Below are 10,984 nucleotides of genomic sequence, written 5' to 3'. Positions count from 1 at the left end.
TATTAATGTAGAGTAGAAAGTGTTTCTACTTCTACAGAGAGCATTCTTGTATGTTATAAAGGTGTCTTTCCTGGTTGTATAGGCTACGTCAGTCTGTGGGAGAATTGTTTAAATTTGTGGACTTACAGTTTAAACCATGGGATGACTTTTTCTATTTTGTACTTTTCCTATCTCATCTAGAGTTGTTTTTAGTATGTCCCTGTTTGTGAGATAGTCAATATTTAGGTTAGTGCTAGAGTAAGGGTCAGCAGAATATACTGACTCCATGGCTGAGGGGATTCTTTCTTTAAATTTATCTATTATGGCATCAGAGATTGATCTTGTCAGGAAGGTTTTTTCAGGTGGATTAACGTTGTGTAAAGTCAAAAGTAAGTGCAAAGTCAAAAGTAACTAGGGAGTGATCTGACAAGATGTCGTTTTGAGGGAGCATGGTCAGGTGTTCTAAATCTACACAGTAGGTGAGAATAAGGTCTAGGGCATATGTTTAACTTATTAAATTAAATTATATTTGGTTTTATTCAAAATTTATACAATACAGGAAACCTCAAAGGGGTCATCAACCTTTGTGTGGCTGTAGTACAGCCACCCTGCCAGCAGAGGACGCCCACATTCGCAATGAATGAGGCTTTGAGTAATGAACCAGTTTTCAACACAATTGTCCCAAGGGGTTTGAGGCCCCCTGAAACCTCATTTGGACTTCACTAATGATGGCTCTTGTACTCAATAGTTTTAGATTTCTTGTATTGCCTCTTGGAGCATCTATTGGGCTGAATCGGTGGTGAAATATAACGTCATCGTCATGGCAACCATAGACAGGAGGAGAGACAGAGGAATAAACATCCATGACTACACTACATTTTCTGAGAAAATGATTGTTTTTATTTTCAGGCACCCACACCCTACTGCACACACCGAGCCAGACCGACACACACATCAAGAATAATCTAGTGATTGTTAAACGGACACACTTAACCGTCAAGGACGACTACGAGTAGTTTAGACACTGCAGTAATTGTGATGCACTATGATCTCATTGTTCAGACATTTACAGGAAATCTATAACCGCATATAGAAATATGTATAACTAATATATTTGCAGGGCTTGGAAAAGTAGAACGCTATCATTAACTCTGGGATGAAAACATTTAATCTTGGCTGGTTTTAAGCTCATCACTGGACCAACTCAGGGCTTCTACAATAGCATGTGTATGGCTTTTAACAAAGCTAATGCTACCTTTATTTCATGCTAAACACTTTGCTAAGTTATGTCACCTCTAATAAGACGTAATAAAGTAGAAAAAATGTAAAGACAAGACAAACCCTTATTAGTAATTTCAAACCCTTATCAGTTAATTTCCCTGACAGAACCTCCTTAACGGATCAATAAAGTTCTACTCTACTCTCGTAACACACTTCCACACTATATAATATGCACGCTTCATATAACTATATATTTATCCAGCAGAACTTTATAAGTATAAGTTGAGATGTGGTCCAGGGAAAGAATCAGGATTGTTTTGTACTTTTTAGATATTTAGTTTCATTTTATAACAAACTGTATTTCAACTGCGAGTCATTTTGGATACCTGAGGACCAGGTGAGGGTAAGGTTTGTGAAACCAAACTAAGTCACAGTTGTTCTGCTACTGCTTAAGGCCTTAGAGCGGGGGTGTCACTTTCAATCACACAAGTGGGCGAAATTCAAGACACAGACTAAGTTGTAGGCCGAACAGACTTTACATTTATTGAACTGTCAAGCACCTGCAGCATTTTGCCTACAAAAGTCCAATTTGAAAAGATGACGTTAACTTTTCCCTCAGTAAAATAAAAACTGGTAATGGGCTGGGCCTTTATTGAGTCAGGTACCTGTAGAGACTCAGTTTGGCTCTGTCTAAGAGTTACCTAATGATTCGCTTGTCTGTTTTTCCAGTTAAACTTTAACAAAATAAAATCCCTGAAATACCTTTATCAGTTTTAAAATGACACATGGCATTGTGTTTGATTTACAGAAATGCCAGTGGGCTTACTGCACGAAGACATTTAATATTCTGCAAGCTATGTTGTGTTGCATGTGTCTGGATTTTTGTAATAATAAACATGACCATATCTAAAATTAGACAATTCTTAGAATAACAATGTGCACCAGTGCAAAAACACGTCTGCAGTATTATTCTTGAGACTACAAGAAAAAAAAGCTTTCAGATTATTCACTGTGCACTTTATTCTATTTTTTGCCTGCCTGGATCATGTTCTTGGATTCCACCTCTCTGTCAGATAAAAATATCTCTTGTTTCTCCTTTATAATTAAAATTGTCAATATTTATATGCCTCTGATAATAGAAGGTATGGAATTTAGAAGCCTTGAATGTAGTGTAATGCTTCCAGGGGGCCTAATTCTAGCACGTGTTCTGAGTGATAGACCTCCTTTATATATAATCTGTCTATAATATAATCGGGACTTGTTGGTTTGTACAATCAAATATTATTTGAGTAAAATACTGTGTCTGCTCCAAGCTGGTTTGACCAGTTGTCAGAAAAGTGAGCTCTTCTTACGTTATAGAAACCTGTCTGTGAACATAACAATGGCAACAATGCTACAGTCACCTAATTCACTGATGTACTAAGTCAAACTATAGCAGAAACTCTGTACAGACTAAATCACTAATATGATCAGGTCGACAAAAGTTAACTTCATTCCAACAATGAGTTGATAACAACAACGTTAAACACAAACCTACAGAAGCATTGGTATCCTGAATGATGACATTCCATGTAGATACCAACCAGTTTTAATTACAGCTGGCCAATAGGAAGTCACTTCCTGTTTCCCAGCGCTGCTTTCTGCTTTTATGCTGCTGTTAGTTACTCCCACAGAGGTTGTGCACAGGAAAACCAAGAACATTCACTCCTGATAATGAGAGGAGTAGGCTGTTAATGTACTCTGTCTTCAAGCTTAAGTAGGAGAGCTAAGCTATGCTCTTGTTGACTGAGGAATCAAAGAGGACTTCAACTTGAGGACTTACCCTCTTTTGAGCTGTGGATTATTTATTGTGTACATGATAAATCTATTATCATGTTGCTCCCAGAGGAGGATCTCACATGTCCCATATGCTGTGACATCTTTACAGATCCTGTTCTGCTCCCATGCAGCCACAGCTTCTGCAGGAGCTGTCTGAAGAGATGTTGGGACACAGGGTTACGTGAGTGTCCGCTATGCAGGAAAAAAGCGTCAAAGGCCAGCATTCCCTCCAATCTGGCGTTGAAAAACGTCTGCGAGGCTGTTGTGCAGGTGAAGAGACAGAATTCTCTACTGGATGAGAAGATGAACTGCAGTCTGCATGGAGAGAGGCTGAAACTCTTCTGTCTGGATGACAAGCAGCCCATTTGTGTGGTGTGCCAAGCTTCCAAACAACACAAGGAACATAGTTTCTCCCCTATTGAAGAGGCAGTGTTAGACTGCAAGGTAAGAGGAATAAATACCTGTTGTAAAATATCACATCTATATTTAAACAATAACCTAGAAAACAGCCTCTGCTGTCTTCTTCAACACAAAGTAAATAACCTAAATCCATAATTGCAGAATGTTGTCCAACTAGTCCGCCCTGATTGCTTTCCACACTATCATCTTTTAGCCACAGAGCTAAAACATATTTGAAATATGAAAAGCTATTTTGGTAAGATAGCTGACGTCTGCTGACTGAGGCCTGCTTGATTTTCAGGATGATCTCGCCTCATCCCTCAAGATTTTGCAGGGAAAACTGGAAAATCTCAAAAGGATTCACACAACCTCTTCAAGCATGTTCAAATATATCAAGGTAGCTTGTGGTGCTACGCTTCTGAATAATAATAATAACAACAATACATTTAAAATTAAATGAAAATGTGGTGGATTCAACACAATTGGTAATATCACCCCTCAGAATCAGGCACTGGAGACAGAGTCAGTGATCAAAAGCCAGTTTGAGCACCTTCATCAGGTTCTCTACGACGAAGAGTTGGAGATGATAGCAGCTGTGAAGACGGAAGAGGAGGAGAAGATAGCGGAAATGAAGGGAAAGATTAAAGAACTCTCAGCAGAAGTGGTGTCCCTCACAGACACCGTCTCCATCATACAGGAGCAGCTACAAGAAGATGATATGATCCTGTTGAAGGTCTGTACAGTCCAGGAAACATTACCTTTTTTTTAATCAGTCTTATCAAACCTTTGATTATTGACGATGCATGCTTCTATCTTCCAGAATTATAAATCCACTCATGACAGGTAAGTCAACAAATGATTCTATCCACTCTTTGCTGCTCTGAAGTGTTATCCTTAGTGTGTCATTCCTGTTGCAAATACAGAGGATCAAGCAGTATGTTTGGATCAGACATCATGTCTGGGTTACTGATGGATGTGACCAAGCATCTGTCCAACCTCAAGTACAGGGTCTGGGAGAAAATGCTGGATCATATTGACTATAGTGAGTACATGTAATTGTTATTTTCATTTTTTAAATTGTCTAATAAAGCAGAACCAAATATAACCTCATTTAACATCTGGTCTTTCTGCTAATTTCCTCTATTTGAAGCTCCTGTGACATTGGACCCAAACACGGCACACCCCTGTCTCATCCTGTCTGATGACCTCACTTCCTTCCACTATTCAAAGCAGTCCGGATGTTGCCCTGACAACCCAGAACGCTTCCACATCAGCGCAGAAGTGGTAGGCATGACCGCTTTGGGTTCAGGAAGTCAGCATTGGATTGTGGAAACAGGAAGTAATCAGGACTGGCTGCTGGGTGTGGCCTCCTCATCTGTACCGAGGAACGAAGAGATCGCTGCTCGACCTGAGAACGGCTTCTGGACTCTGTGTTTCCGGGATGGAGAATTTCGAGCTATGACCTCACCACCCACTCCACTGATGGTTAGTGTTCCAAAACAGGTTAAAGTGCTACTGGACTACAACAAAGGAACAGTGTCATTCTTCGATCCTGCTGATGACACACTCATTTACACATTCACACATACTTTCACAGATGCTTTATTTCCCTATTTTTACACACAGAGTAGTCAGCCATTAAGAATCATGCCAGAGAAGATACTTATGACAATGTTGCGTCAATAAGCAGACGTGTGATTTATTATTTATGTAAGAAAATAGGACTAGTGTTTTTATGTATGAGAGTTGTCTGTCATAATCCCCAGGGCACATATACTTTCCTTAATCTCTTTAGTTTCAAGAACATGTGTTATATTTGATTTTTGTCATCTTTCTTGAAGGAATTGTCTCAGGTTTTGGGGAATACACTACAAAGCTCAGCTGAAAATTTAAAACATCTTTCTCTGTCCATAGGTGAAAAAAAAAATCTAACTTCCAAACCTCTCAAAATTCACCGACATGTTAAATCAAGGGTTTTTAATCTGCATCTTGCAATTTAGCAGTTTTCACGCGTTTTCCGTCTTTGTGGTAAGGTAAGCAAATCAGCTGCTGCTCCTGTCTATATATTTACCTATAACACGTGAGTGGCATCACCTTCTTAGTAGGTGTCTGCAGACAAAGGGGGTTTTTTTGTATGAGAAGCCCCTTGAGGAAAATGGCAAGCCCAGCAAGAAGACAAAACAGTGCAAAATTATTCCTTAAACAACAATGTTTAGACAGGTGGATCTTTGAATAGGCCATTAATTACAAATATATCATTACAATTTTGCACAAAGGAAGTGCCAATTACAACACCTCTATTATTATTTCATCCCACAAAGCGGTGATGTATTGTAATTGTCAGTATTTGTGTGTTCGTCTGTCCGGCCGTCCACCAAATATCTTCACAACAGATAGAAATATGAAAGAAAAAGCACATTTTTTTGCACATATCTCAGGAATTAAATGAGATAGAAATACGAAACATAAGGCGTTATATTCAGGGAGGAAAGGGGATAACAATTAAATCACAACCTTGACCTTGAAAAACTAGGTCAAGGTCAAATTTTCACTTTTATATCTTTTTAGGTACACATCTGATGAGATATAATAACAAAAGAAAAAGCAACATTTTCAGGAAGCCAGAGGCACAAAAATGTGATGATATCGCGGGATGTTGCAGTCTGTGACTACCTTGTTTCTTCTGTCATGTGTTCTAACATGCACCATGACAGAATGATCGTTCTTTTCAACAAGTTGATTTGTTAACATAAAATTCAGGGAAAGTTCCTAAGTTGTTCAAATAAGTTGGAAAATATAGCTGAGCAGTGTTCTATCTGATAAAAGATTTTGAAAAAATATGAAGGAGTTTCAGACATTGGGTTCAGATGTGTGGCAAACACAAAATATAGTCTGTTCTTCTGGTGTTCTATAATTTTTGTTTGATGGCATGTTGGCCTGGGAGGACAGACACTATTCTAACTTGTACAACACCATGCACTTTAAGACTTCACACACACACACACACACACAGGTCTGAGGTACTCACCAGGGTTTAGACTGCACCGCCCTGTCTGCTGGTCTCTTTTGTACACATGATGGTGCCAAAGTCAAGTAAATGTCATGAAGGATTGAAACGAAGACTGCTTGTAACACATGAACCTCATGCTGTTTAAATCTTCTGGGTCATGGTTGGCACATAAAAACATGAAATTAAAATGCTGCTTTTCCGCACGTTGTCTCGTTTTCAATGCGTTTTATTGACACATTATTTTACAGCTATATACCCAGCATTAAATATAAATCTATCGAGTTAAAAGATAATGGAATGGAAGAGAATCCCTAATTAAATTAGCAAAATTAATTCACAATTGTACTGTACCGCCAACATTGAATTCCTTCCCCCAAAGCGCTTTTATTTCAAGAAAACAGAACATTCAATACATTCAACAGGTGTTACAGATCTCCTAGAAGAGTCAGTCTAGTTGTTATAGTTACGTTTTTACGTGTATAATCGCCCGAGACTATGAATCATCATGTTTGGATACTTGACAATAACCTATTTATATCTATATCTAAAAACAGCAGGAATTGTTATACTGAGTCCATTGTGTTGCTCTGCTTTTTTTCTCCAGAATAGAAAAACTAACCTCTGGTTTTAGAGAGGCTCTAATGACCAACTGGGAAAAGTGAAATGATGTGTTCACTTAGTTCCATTCCACAACAGCACTCCTACCACCAAACAGCTCATGCTCATTTCATTTTTCTGGCTGAATAGCACTAGTAGACAAGTTCTGGGAGAGGTCTGGGTCAATAACTTGATGCTGTAGTCACTAAGTATTGACTACGTACAGCTTCCAACTCACAAGTTAATAAAACACTACTGACTACCAGTCAGCGTTCGGCTGATTTGCCTTCATAAAATCTGTTATAATCTCTAATCCTAACCTCTTCTACATCAACAGCTGGAGCGTACTGCTTCATCTAATTTATTATTTGTTTGTTATAAAACGGTGAGAGTGACACACCCAGCTTTAGTTCTGCACAGCTTAGACAAGTTGTACAAAAAAAAGTACTGCTCTGTGAGTGGACACAGGGCACACCCCATATTTCTCAGGGTGGTTACGTTCTGTTGTAATTTTGTGTTTCTCATTCTGAACAAGGAAAGACAGAGGTGGTCATCCGTAATTTATGCAATTGGTATTTGAACCTGAGCAGGTGGGTTTTGTACAGGTGGCGCCTCATTTCTATTTCCAGCTTCACGGGTACACCATTTCTTAATCAGAGTATCTGAGAGGAAAGGCACTTTCTCCAGACGAACTAGATAGACAAGAGGCTGGATGGTGCTGCTGACATTGAGGAAAGCAAAGCCCACAGGCTGCACGTAGCAACGAAACACATCAGGGGTGTAGTAGTCTTCAAATGGAAACAGTGCTACAGGTGGGAGGTAGTTAAACACAATGATGAAGAGGATGTAAAGAACCGTTATGAAGGCCTTCTTCTTCAGGGGGTGCATTTCGTCTTTACCTGCACCACGGGACCTCTTCAGGGCCCACAGGATGAACGCATTACACAAAACCATCCATGCAAATATGACCAGGACCTCACCCGTGAACACCTTCTCAAAGTTAGGGAGGCCTCCTACAACCTTGGCTGCTGAGTAGGCAAAGGTAAGGCAGAACACCAACACCGTGAGGCTCATCCTGTACTTATTGTGCTTAAACTGCCCGAAGGTAACTGGAAAGAGAACGGCCACGAAGCGATCGAGGCAGATGCAGGACAGAAACAACGGACCGCTGGTGTCTTTCACACCATAGGAGAACTTAATGGAGGACCACACCCCTTTGCTCTGCCAGTGGTAAAGATTGAGGAGGGTGATAGGGGTCATGACGCCAAAGTAGATGTCCAGGAATGCCAGGCAGCCCAAAAATATGTCTGAAGTAGAAGGCTCTTTACGGTGCTGGATGAGGACTGCAATGACTAATAAATTAGCAGGGATTCCCACAACCACATTGATGCACTGTAGGGCAATGTCAAAAAGGATGCCCTCCACCTGCTGTTCACAGCCATCGAATACGCTGAAGGGTTTGATCGTAACGTTGGCATCAGCGGTGGCATTGAGTGGGAGTTGAGTTGGGAGGAAAATGGAGTTGAGTGGTGAAGATAAATTTCTCTCCATGATTCTACATTTGCAAAACCAGGAAACTGTCGGGAGAGTAAAAATACCAGTTGTTAGGGTTTAACACATTTTACCATCTTCACTCACTCATCATCAGCATCACCTCAAAGTCAAGTGTTTGCCATTATGGTAAAGTGTTTGTTCAGCTTGTTTTTTATACCATGTTTGTTCATCAGAATTCTACTTTCCAACTAGCTGAAAAGTTTACTCCCAATTGGCTCAAACTGGCAGCAGACTGATGTCGATTCAGTTCCTTGACAGCAAAAACATGTTACAAACACCATCAGGGCTTTTCCTGGGGCTATTATCTTGTTATTGTGTCTGAGTGGACCTACCTCTGGGAACCGTGGCTCCCTGTATGCAGGGATGTCTAACTCACTTAAGGGACTCATGCTAAAAGCACCACCCTCTCACAGAAGGATAAAAGGCCAGCTGTTCCCAAATTAAAATGGCAAGGTTCATATTCTGCATACAGACAATTGCTTAAGACCACTGAGAGTAAGAGCAGTGAAAATCTAAACTTCATGGAGCTCCTAAAAGCCTGAGTCTGACATTTAGTTAAACTTAAAGCTAATTTCTGCCTGGAAAACAATGATAACTTGGAACACAAATGTAATCATGCCTGAATTGATGGATAATAACTGGATTCAGACATGAAGCAAACCTTTATATGTATCCTGGACCTTAAGAGCTGTGTCTCTGTCTTTGGCTCCCAGTGGAGTTAAATGGAGGCTTTTATTTTGCAGACTTTAAATGTCAGGTTTTGTTGATGCCACTGGATAATCAGCGGCTTTGAGGTTACTTTGCTAAACTCCTTGATATTACAAGAATTTTCCAGAGTTTCTACCACTGATTGGACTACTGGAGCTAGAGAATGATGATGATTCCTTTTAAAGCCATCAAGGGGCCTCTCCTGGTTTAACATGGACATTCCTTCTGGTCCATCAGTGGCTTGTGTTTTCTCACCTCTCCTGATCTACCTCAGGCCACAGACGCTCCTGTGGGACTAATCACACCCACAGAGGAGTGAAGCTCTATTCCAAGACACTCATCCCTGGAGGTGGAAAACTTAATCAGTTGTGTTTTCCTACAGGCACATCTTCTTAAAACGAAATAAACAAAACAGAATATTAAAGAGTATTTTGGAACTTTTAACGAGGTGCCGAATACCCAAAAGTATAATTAACTGTTTTGCATCTAGTCGTTATGAAAAAAGCTCAATATATATGTTGAAAAGGAGTTCACGCTAGATATGTTGTGTTTTATTGAAAAGTGCAAAGAATGTTTAAGAAAAACAGCGAAACACCGTCAGTCTAACAAATGTGTAACATTTCTATTTGTATGTGCATTAATCACCACTGACAAATTCTTAAAACATGAACATTATTCTCCCTTCTGCTTTTCTCTTACTTTGTTTCGCATAATTTAAACATTCTTTGAAACGACACTGATAAATTCACTTATCAATATATTTGTAGTCTTTAAGAATATTTTTAAACAAATGTAAATGATGTGAAATATAACTACACCATGCGTAATGGTATGTTATCAGGTTATCAATTGAAGGATAAAATGTCTATTTGAAGTAAAAAAAAAAAGGATGAGGTGAGAAGAAATACACTTAAACTCAATTAATCAACATTATTTTCTCCAGTTATTTGTAAAATTGCGTTTTATTGCATTCGTGTTAATATTAGTAAATAATCAAGCTAATTGTAATTAATGGAAATGTCCAACAGATTGTAAAGCAAAACTAAATTACCACCTGATGTTTGGAGCATTTTCAAAGTCTTACGTCTTTTATTTTTACTCACCGGTGAGGAAAACGTTCTTCTGCGCAGAGAGTGTCAAACATCTCTCCGCGTTTCTGGGGTTCTTTTATAAATTATCAGGAGTGTCGTGGATTTGATGCAGACTTGTAGGGGAGGATCTCTTGGACTTTCTCATGAGGGATCGTGACATACGTACAGTATATCACAAATCTCACATCTCATTCAAGATCCCAACGCTTCCAGGCGAAGTCTCTTTTCTCTGTTCCAGAACAGTCATGCTGGAAAAAAAAAAAAAGGGGCTTGCCACTTATGCCCACAGTGGCAGGTGGCACAACATCTTGGCCCCTGTGCACAGACATCCTCTGTGGGTTCCCAAATCCATGGATGTTTGTTCGTTAGTCTTTGTGGGCCATCTTGACATGAGGGACCTGGTAGAGGCTCCCCTATTCAGATGAATAAACTGCTTTATTGATATTTGGTTAGAGGGGCTCTTTACACACACACACACGCACGCACACACACACACACACACACACACACACACACACACACACACACACACACACACACACACACGTATACAGTATATGTATATTATCTCAGGGAGATCATCCAGTGTCTGGTGACACTGAGCGGG

At 39.7% G+C, this 10,984-nt stretch overlaps 2 protein-coding genes across 2 annotated transcripts; one reads left to right on the top strand and one right to left on the bottom strand.

The window, feature by feature from the left end:
• Positions 1-2,918: 2,918 nt before the first annotated feature.
• On the top strand, positions 2,919-6,724 carry LOC137609468 (zinc-binding protein A33). Its single transcript, XM_068336503.1, has 6 exons — positions 2,919-3,462; positions 3,719-3,814; positions 3,920-4,150; positions 4,238-4,260; positions 4,341-4,459; positions 4,568-6,724. The coding sequence occupies exons 1-6, from the start codon at positions 3,073-3,075 to the stop codon at positions 5,101-5,103; spliced, it is 1,395 nt and encodes a 464-aa protein (XP_068192604.1). The 5' UTR covers positions 2,919-3,072; the 3' UTR covers positions 5,104-6,724.
• An 861-nt stretch (positions 6,725-7,585) lies between these two features.
• Positions 7,586-8,575, bottom strand: LOC137609363 (G protein-coupled receptor 183-like). Its single transcript, XM_068336347.1, has one exon. It carries the CDS (start codon positions 8,573-8,575, stop codon positions 7,586-7,588), a length of 990 nt encoding a protein of 329 aa, XP_068192448.1.
• Between the last annotated feature and the right edge of the window lie 2,409 nt (positions 8,576-10,984).

This window comes from Antennarius striatus, chromosome 16, assembly GCF_040054535.1.
Source record: "Antennarius striatus isolate MH-2024 chromosome 16, ASM4005453v1, whole genome shotgun sequence".
Lineage (NCBI taxonomy): Eukaryota > Metazoa > Chordata > Actinopteri > Lophiiformes > Antennariidae > Antennarius > Antennarius striatus.
Note: the sequence above shows the minus strand (reverse complement) of the source record. Positions and strands in the feature narration are given on the sequence as shown.

Bases quoted from the DNA above. Each gene is read 5' to 3' on its own strand.
- LOC137609363 (XM_068336347.1), bottom strand. From the start codon at position 8,575: ATGGAGAGAAATTTATCTTCACCACTCAACTCCATTTTCCTCCCAACT.
- LOC137609468 (XM_068336503.1), top strand. From the start codon at position 3,073: ATGTTGCTCCCAGAGGAGGATCTCACATGTCCCATATGCTGTGACATC. The intron at 3,815-3,919 runs GTAGCTTGTGGT...ATCACCCCTCAG, and splicing joins GCATGTTCAAATATATCAAG to AATCAGGCACTGGAGACAGA. The intron at 4,151-4,237 runs GTCTGTACAGTC...TCTATCTTCCAG, and splicing joins ATGATATGATCCTGTTGAAG to AATTATAAATCCACTCATGA.